This window comes from Acanthisitta chloris, unplaced genomic scaffold, assembly GCF_000695815.1.
Source record: "Acanthisitta chloris isolate BGI_N310 unplaced genomic scaffold, ASM69581v1 scaffold6530, whole genome shotgun sequence".
NCBI classification, from domain to species: Eukaryota; Metazoa; Chordata; class Aves; order Passeriformes; family Acanthisittidae; genus Acanthisitta; species Acanthisitta chloris.
The window spans coordinates 19,741-28,891 of record NW_008652114.1 but is presented as its reverse complement, the minus strand read 5'-3'; the positions used below and the strand labels follow the sequence as shown (position 1 = coordinate 28,891).

Below are 9,151 nucleotides of genomic sequence, written 5' to 3'. Positions count from 1 at the left end.
GCAGGAGCAGACTTATTCTTACAGCTTCACACAAAACATTTATAAGTTGTTCTTTTGGTAAGATAATCATCCATCATTTTTGGCCAAGATATATTCCCATCAGGTGTGCAATCCGAGGCTAATGAGGCCAATGTACCCAAATGGTGCATTTGATTAAGGTAGGTAGCAGCAGAAAATATTCTGGTTTGTGCCACTGGAACAGCAACAAAATACCTCAGTAACTGGCTCACAGACACAGCCGTGATTTCCTCCAGCTGGCTGGAATCTGCATGGTATGAGAGATCTTCCTAGCTAACAGGTGATGGAGGTTTACCAGTATTATCCCAGTGTTCATACAAGAGAAGGACTGGAGATCCGAGAGGCATTGCCATGAGACTCTCAGTGCCTAAGGGACAGTCATGCCTTGGCTCAGCATCAGGTCAGTTTGGGAGCATCCAGGACTAAGCCTCAAGGGCTTCTGGGCTCAGCCATAAGGTTCTCATTGGAAGGACAAGGTCCTCGTTTGCAGCTGAGCTTGGGCTGTTGGTGTTGCAGCAACAAGCAGAGCATAGTCATCAATATATAGTGGCAGCTGAAGTGAAAGATTACAGTGCAAGGCATGATGTCTTGCCTCAGTTCTCTTTCTAACAGGCCAGCAAGAAAAATAAAGCCCTTGTGATTTATACTTGCAGAGTAATCTCCACAGTAATGTGAAATATGATAGTTCAAATGGGTAAGAACAATGATAGCTGTTACCATTTTTGACAGGCAATGGGTTTGGAGCTTGGTGATGAATTGCGTTCTGTCTGGGGTTTGTTCAGCCCACTTATCTTCAGAATGTCATTTTGGTTTTTTGTTTTTTTTTCTTTAAAAGAAAAACATCTTTTAAGTCCTTAAGTTTGATGTTGGAGACTTAACAGTTTCTGTTTGGTAAAGAGTTTCACTTTCTTGTGATTTTTTCTTGCAAAATGGCTCTGCAAAGATTCCTAAGTAAAAGTTTTGTATGTTTATCCTGCTTTGATAAGGTAGAATAATGTTTTTGTTTTTATCTTTAATTTTATTTTAATTGGACCTGCAACAAAAATACCTAATTATATGAGGAATTCTATTTTTGACACATTTCAAGCTTAAATATCACTAAGACACATAAATATGTCTGAATTTCAGACTTGCAATTACATTTAGAGAAGGGTAAAGCATATTTTATGCCAGATAACACCAGACTGTGAGATACTAAAGGCATGGAATTATAACCCAGTCCCTGACCTAGCTCTGTGAAACTGGTGATGAAGAATTTTCTGCAAGGATGGAAATTCAATACATATAGCAAGTGTGCATCTTGCAAAGGCTTGTCAGAGTTTTGCCTATTCTTCTTCAGTAACAAATTCTGTCAAGCCTCACTTAAGGTCTCTTTGGAATGTGTCAAAATAAAACATGGGTGGGGTGAAGCAATAGCCAGTGCAGGTCTGGGAATAACCCTTTTGGTAGGAGGGCTCTGCTTGCCCAATTGCAACAGATGAGTTCATGGAGGAAAACCAACAACTGCTTTCAACAACTATGGTCCTATGACATGGCTGAAGGTGGAAGGCTAAGTCCTAGACTGGCAGAAGAAAGTGTAATTTTTAACTATATTTACACACTCCTCATTGCACCATTAGTTTTACAAATGCTTTTCTAGAGCTAAACTGCTTCACTAGAACAACCCTTCTTCTTTCTCCTGCCTTGGTCCCATCACTGCACAAAAATCAGTACAACAGAAACTTGCTGGACTGAAGTTTTGCTCCCTTTTCAGTCAGTGACACTGCTGCTTAGCTGCTCATTTCCATGGGAACTAGAGCCAAGATTTAAGTCCTTACAATTTCCTCTGCTTCTAATTTCACTGGTGTTGAGTTCTGACCAGTTAATCAAATGTGTTTTGTGTTGCAGGTGCCTTAATGTTTATTTTGATTAGTGTACCGGTTGCGATTTTTAGCTCTTTGGTCTTTGGGTTGAATGAATACCAGCACAGATCTTAGACTGTAATAAACATGTGTTCTTAACCTTGCCATTTATTTTTACATCTCTGTATCCAAATAATCAGGATGTGGTTACCTGTGAAGGTAGTAGACTGCTACTTCAAATTTCAATGCACACCCACATACAAAAATATACATTGTAGAGGGTTACAGCTCTAAAAACACCCAGACAGAGCCTTGTCTGACTTTAATGGCTCTTGCTATCCGACTTGGAGACAGTGGTACCCCCTGGCTTACTGCTTTGACTTTGCTTTTGATTCCAGTCACTTAAGTCTGCCTCACCCCTACATAGTAACCAGCAGCTTTCTTCCTCACTGCTGATCCCTCATGGACAATATAGAAAAAAGGAAAAATATATAATGGGGTAACCAAATAACATAAGCACATGTAAAATGAATTGAAGAAGACAAGCAAGAAACAGTTTTGAGAAACAATGCTGCAAATATTATATCATTACTTTTTAAAACTGGATTCCAAATGCTTTTGAGGGTTTTCTCTTTTGTGGTGTAGAGAAAAAGTACAAACCATTTTTTCACCATGTGTTTTCTGCTTGATCTAATGAGAAATTGTCTACACAGAGGATAAAACAACTATCATACATCATAGAAATGTATTTATACATCCTTTCCATTTCCACTTTTGCCAAGTGGAGAGTCAGCAAAGAATAGCAGAATCAGACTTGAATTATACTCTGGGGCAGGACCTGGAGACAGAGAAATCAGCAAATTAGCAGACGCTTTTGGCACTAGTGGCCCCAGCCTAGTTCTTATTAATATCAGCTGAAATATTCCCACCTGGGTGAGCTGGAGGCACATCAGGTTTTAAGAGCTAGATCCAAACAAAGGATTAAACAATGTAGGCTAAATCCATGACCAAAGATAACCCCTGTAGCAAGCAGCTTCCCAATCCTGAGCCTCCCAAAACTTGTCCCTCCCTGTGTTATTTAAAGGATCTTAGGCATCTGCAGTTCTGCAGCAGTGACATATGGTCAGACCACTACCATTCTGAGTAACATATTTGTATGCAAGTTCTTCCCAGGTGTGTGAGCTGGATAATTTTATTCCAGGATCTCACTGGAAGTTGTGGCTACCGTTAGGTTGTATTGAGGGCTAGTGAAACACAGCCTTGGCTTCACAATGCTGCTGGAAAGATATGTGGTATCTGCCACAGCTTTAAGCACCTCTCCAGCATGTGGGGAGGTCAGGGTCAACCTGAGTGGCTACAAGCCAAAGTCTCTCTGCTCACAAGTGAGCATCTAGTTCATCTGGTTTTAACACACATTTGCATTCATTGCTGCTGCTGCAAGGACTGCACCACAGTGCAGAAAGGAATCAAAAGGTTTGCAGGGCTGTAAAGGAGCAGAGGAGGGAGCTGATTCTGCATGCAAAGGTGAAAAGCATTCAGTTGGCACTGTCTGATTTCTGAGTGTTATGCAGTAATGCTGTCAGATAAAACATTTTAACAGCCATGGGAATAGAGTTTTCCTTTGCTTTTACTTCTTTAAGGCATTTTGAGCAAGATTCCTTGGGGACCATAGCTGTGGAGTCATTAACAGATTGTTCTTCTTTGCAGATGCTGCAGTTCCAGCTTGTAGTGGTGCATTTGGCCCTTGTGATTGCCCTGCTGCGGTGGCACTCGAGCTCAGTGCTCCTTGCAGAGGCAGCTCCAGAGGTAGGTAAATGCTCCTAGTGGTTGTCACATAACTGCTCTTCTTTGGGTGTTTCTGGCCACCGAGTGTGGAAGACACCAGGGCATCCAGTGTGGGAAAGTGAATGAACAGTATTGACTCTGCAAGGGCAGTTGACTACTGAGACAGAGATGCAAATTGCATGGCTCTGGGAGGACAGACAGAATGAAGTCTCACCCAAATTCACACAACCTCTCCAGACACACCATGGTATTTTCTGTGTGTTAAAACATTGACCAGTGGATAGAGAAGTTCCTAAAGAGGGGAAAGAGGTGATAGCAGGGGGGAAAGCAAACTGAACACCTGACAGACAAATAATTGCAGCTTTCAGAAGACATAAGGAGATCCCTGGGAGAAGATCACCTGCACAAAAGTTACAGATTAAACGAGACAGAATAGACCAGGAGGGGCAAAGGAGCAGTCATATTCTGAAGCTTGAGAAGGAAAGCAGAGGAAGAAATGGGAGAGTTGACTCATGTTTCATCCAGGACAATATGTAGGGGTTGCACCTGAAAATACTTCTACCATGTTTCATCCAGGACAATATGTAGGGTTTGCACCTGAAAACACTTCTATTGCATTCTCTACTTTTATGTCATCTTGACACAAGCTAGACTTGGCAGGAAAGGTATTTATGTAACAGTTTCATGCCATTAAAATATAAAACCCAACCACAAATCAAGTATCTAAAAGTTTAATCAAAGTAGCACTGTTTGGCCGTAGGGTCTTTACATAGGTTTGAAGTTCACCTTAGAAGTTAGATGTACACTGAAAAATGCTGATGGATCCTTCTACCTTGCTCTCAGTCTCACATAAGCATGCCCTGATTGTAAAACATAACGTTTGCTATAGAAAATGGGGCTTGGGGAAACCACTCCCCATGTCTGTGTTGCACCAGCTTCTGTTCTGGTGCCACAGAGCCCTGGTGTCCTGCCCCAACCGGTGATACATTTTTGTGAAAAGAATATAAGAATAGAATATATTTGGAAACTTCTTGATCTAGAGATTTGCACTGGACCAGGGCATGTTTTAGCTGCTGAAGGGCCCAAATTTGTCTTTGAAACAGTTTACAATCTCGGTATCGATGATTTCCTTTGGCAATGCATTCCCCTTCATCTATATGCTGTGTTTAAAAAGTAATTCCTTATATTTATTTTAAATCCACCATCTGGTGACTTCACTGGGTGGACTGAGGATCTCTTTCTCTTGAGGAAAAATTTGCTAGTCTTTATTCACATCTTTGCTGTTCATAAGTTTACAAACCCTCCACCATACCCCATATACTCCACTCTCATCTCTGCTCATCTGTGAAGCTGCACTTCTTTCAGTGGTTCACGATAAGAAAACTGTTTTCTACTTCTGATTACCATTTTAGCTGTCTCTTCTTACAATTCTATTATATCTTTTTGCAACAAAGTAAGTGGGACTGTAAAGTACTCAAGAGCAGAGTTCATTCTTGACCTTCTAGTTTCAAGTGTTATTGTAGGTATTTATCCCCACTAACCAGAATGGAGAGTTCAGTCTTTTGCAAAGGAATCAACAGTTTTGTTGCAAACCTCTATGAAAGTTTTATAACCCTGAAAGAGAGCAGAAAGGAATGCTCTGTGCACTTGAGGCTCATAAAAAGCAAAGTCAGAGGACAATGTGAGATCCTTTACAAAAGCATTAACCGTGATCGTTGTGGTCATGTGCTCCTCCTCACATAAAGGTCACAGTTTTATACACTCCATCACTAGTTATGCCACCCATCAGTAGAGGAAACATCCCCACCACAACTATGGTGTAGGCCACTGTAGACAAGCATATTACACCATTAATGTGATGCCTTCCTTTACTTGTATACTAAACCTACTGTATATGAATAAGACAGTGGTGTGCTTCTGAAGTTAGAATAACACCTGTTTTTAAATCTAATTCTGTGAAAATCAAGTGGAGAAAGAAGGCAAACATTTCATCTGAAGAGAGAACTATTTGAGCTTGCTTTTGTAGACTAGCTGCTGCCCTATATTTTTGTTATAGGCAAAGCAACAATTTCACTTCGATTTGCTTCATTTCTGTCTTGATAGACTCCAATATTCTAACCTATTCTGAGAGCAAAGTAGAGTTTGGTTTTGAAATGGTGTTCAACCTAATGTCATAACTGAGATTCAAACTGCTGTGTCAATTCAATATACAGCTCTTTCCTTCTCTCTGCATTGTGTTACTGCATAAATCCTTTGAATGTCAGTGCTGAGCAAGTTTATCTTGGGATATGTTTTACATAATTTCAATTAATTAATTTGTCAGCTTTGAATGGAAAATATAAGTTTTCATTACTACTTAATAGCATTCATTAGAAAAACAAGAACTCAGTTTCCTGAAAACTATCAGGATGGATATGGGTGTCGGGTAATGGTGGTTGCATTTTTTAGAAGGATTAAATTACTCAGCTCATGCTGTAAGTGATACTAATCACAGTGCTGAGATAGGAATAGTGGGATGGGCTGCAAAAAAATAGACTTTGTGAAGTAATAGCTTTTGATATTTCTTGCAGTGATAATAAAAGCAAGTTCAATTCTATAAAAATAAAAATTCCCAGACTTTTATGGCAAAATGCTGTGGGTAGAAAATGGCCACATTTCACAGAATGAACTTTATTTCAAAACACTGTCCCAATTTCAGTGTCCTAGTGATTATGTGTTTACAGGACTGCCGCTGTGACACTGGTTGAAATGGTTTTACTGGAACTCAAGCACCTAACAAATGCTATTGCTTTCTTTTGCAGACTTTGGAGCCTTCTGCTGCTCTGGACATGGGAGCACATTCCATTGCTAGTGAAGAGAAGTCAGCCACCAACCTGGCAGCCAAACTATTCCTTCTTGATGACTTGGTGTCTCTGGAAAATGAGGTGACCGAGACCAAGAAGAAAAGAAGTTTCCCAGGATTTGGGTCCCCCATTGACAGAATTTCTTCAACTTCTATGGATGCTAAAGGCAAACAGAGGTAAATTCTTAGACACTCCTACCAGTGAGAAAGTTGGAAGAAGGCTGTTGGTAGGTGTTCTGGATGCTGATGTGTTATCTTTAGCCACCAACAGGTTTCCTGGTCAGTTATAAAGTGCCTGTGTTCAGAAACCACTCCAGTTGCACAGAGCATAATCCTTCAACTGTGATGTATAACACATGCACTAGTTCATTTACCCCTACAGCATCATAAAGCTAACAGAGAACATTCAATCATATGTGATTTTTCAGTACACTTCATTTCACTGATATGAACTAACACTGTTTAAAGCTACATTTTTGGTCATGAGTCCATGTAAAGCAAAAATATGCCTGAGGTTTAAAAGTAGAGGGGCAGGGCTAGGTGTTCCCAAGGCTGGGGTGGAAGGAAGGTATGGATGCATGTTTTGAATAGCAAGATGAACAATACATCATGAAAACGGGCAGACAGACAGTAGAATGAGCTTCAAGACCTTGATCAACTTGGAATAAGTCAGGGTTTAATCAATACAGCAATACCTTCACAGCACATGTTTGAAGATGAGCAGGTTTATAACAGGGCTAAGCAATGATGCTCAATACGTCTGGGGAGAGGCAGTGAGTTTGGGGAAATCTCAAGGGGCTGTTTGCTGTATCTGAAAGAGCTTAGCTTGTTCCCTTCTGGTAACTGTCTTCTTTTGGATGGAATCCCTAATGCCACAAAGTATTGCTTAAAGCTTAATCTGGAAGTGGAAAGTATTCACGAGAGCCAGTCAACATTACAAGTATTTTTTTAAAACAGGGTTTTGCAATATTTTCTTGTTGTTTTTCCATTTATCCACCCAGTCTGCCACTAAGATCGTATGACTGCAGCCAAAAGTGATAAAACACAAAATTCTTAAAACTTTGAGTAGAACTATTCTGCTCTGTGTGCCTCTTCAAGAGATCAGGATCAGCTTATTCTTTATTTGCTTTTTAGCATGTTTTCCCTTTCCAGGAGAAGAAATAGGTCACTTTTGAAGCTGCTGTGCTTTTTTTTTTGCAAAGGTACATGATATTCCTGATTTGTCTCACACTTTTTGGATGGAATTCTTGTTCCATTCTACATGCAGTACAAGGGGGAAGAAAAAAGGGAAATTGTGGTGAATATTGTCCAAGTTTTCTAACAGCTTGTCTCTGAATAATGAGCTCACACAAATAAGAGACATGTTGCCCAAAATTCCCCTTTTCTCAGCATCATCAGCACAGTTTGCAGTTTTTCATTGGAATTATCACTTTAAGGGAGCTGATTAGTTTTTAAGTTTGGGGTAGAGTCATTTATTAGCACCATCTGAGCTGCCTTGACCACTGCATTTATAGTCTGATACTATCATCAGCATGGACCACAGAAGAGATGGGTGCTATGGAACAATAGTAAGGCTGTACCTTCTGCTGGAAACAGGCAGAGGCTGCAGTGCTTGGAGGAGTAAAACAGAGGTCTGAGCACCCTGATATGGTTATTCACCCAGTGGATAACAGCTCATTCTTGTACGAGTTGAGATAGTTACCTCTAGAAACCAGGAAATTACTTTGTGAAAGCTGATAAATAGATCGAGCCCCCTGAATCAATACAGTGTGTGTAGTGCCTCGCACAGACAGAAACCTTTGGAAAAGAGCAGATTATTTTAGCAGATTGTTCTGGCACCCACCGATTACAGGTGATCCCAGACCTTACTCTTTCACATCAACCTCAATTCGTAACTCTTTGAAAGCGTGGGAAAAGCAAGCAGGAAGGCATAAGTCTTCAGGAGAGGTAGAAAGATCCATAGGCAAGAGGCTGGGAAATCTGAGAGAAGGCTGTTTTCGGAAGGAACGGCCGCAGGGATGCGAGGGGCGGCGCGGATCGGGCACGGGTGGCCACAGGAGGGGATGATCCGCCGCGCTGCCCTTCTCCTGGGCATCGCTTTACTTCCCTGCTCTGTTTCACCACAGAGCACGACGGTGTCACAGCTAATGATGCAGAAACGGCGCAGTCCAATTCCAGCCCGGGGAGTTAATTCCCAGTGCTCCAGGCAGGCTCCGTTCGGCTCTGGCCGCTCACGGCTCCACCTGCCCCCACAAGGTTTTACCTACACCTGGGGGGAAAGCAGTGCTGCCCATGAGGCTGAGCATCAGCTCTTGGCTTTCCTTCCCTTTGCTTTCCCCATGGCTTGGTGCAACGATGCTGGTGCTGAGGAAGGGACAGCGAGAGCCACACAAACATCTCTCCCTTCGTTTGTGGTGCTCTGCAGCTGCTCCAGCATCACCAGTGTGGTGTTCCCTACATACACGATACACCACCAGTTCCCATTTTGGGACCTCATCTGAAAAGCAGCTAGAAAAGAGGCAGCCAGGCTGTGGATGTTAGAATGATGTGCCCAAGAGGTGTGAGGAAAGGAGCTCGTTCGGATGAGCCCATGGACTACAGAGTTCTGGGTGGGATGTGCTGAGCCCCAAAGCTCCAGGGTGAGTGAGCCTAGCACTGCTGGCAC

The 9,151-nt window shown here is 41.8% G+C and overlaps 1 protein-coding gene across 1 annotated transcript in view; it reads left to right on the top strand.

Annotated features, from left to right (window-relative positions):
- Window positions 1–9,151, top strand: part of OSTN (osteocrin) — a 14,153-nt gene that overhangs the window by 3,568 nt on the left and 1,434 nt on the right. The window contains exons 2-3 of the mRNA XM_009075950.1: window positions 3,567–3,665; window positions 6,446–6,663. Coding sequence (XP_009074198.1) covers window positions 3,567–3,665; window positions 6,446–6,663 — 317 coding nt within the window. The remainder of the gene's footprint in view (window positions 1–3,566; window positions 3,666–6,445; window positions 6,664–9,151) is intronic.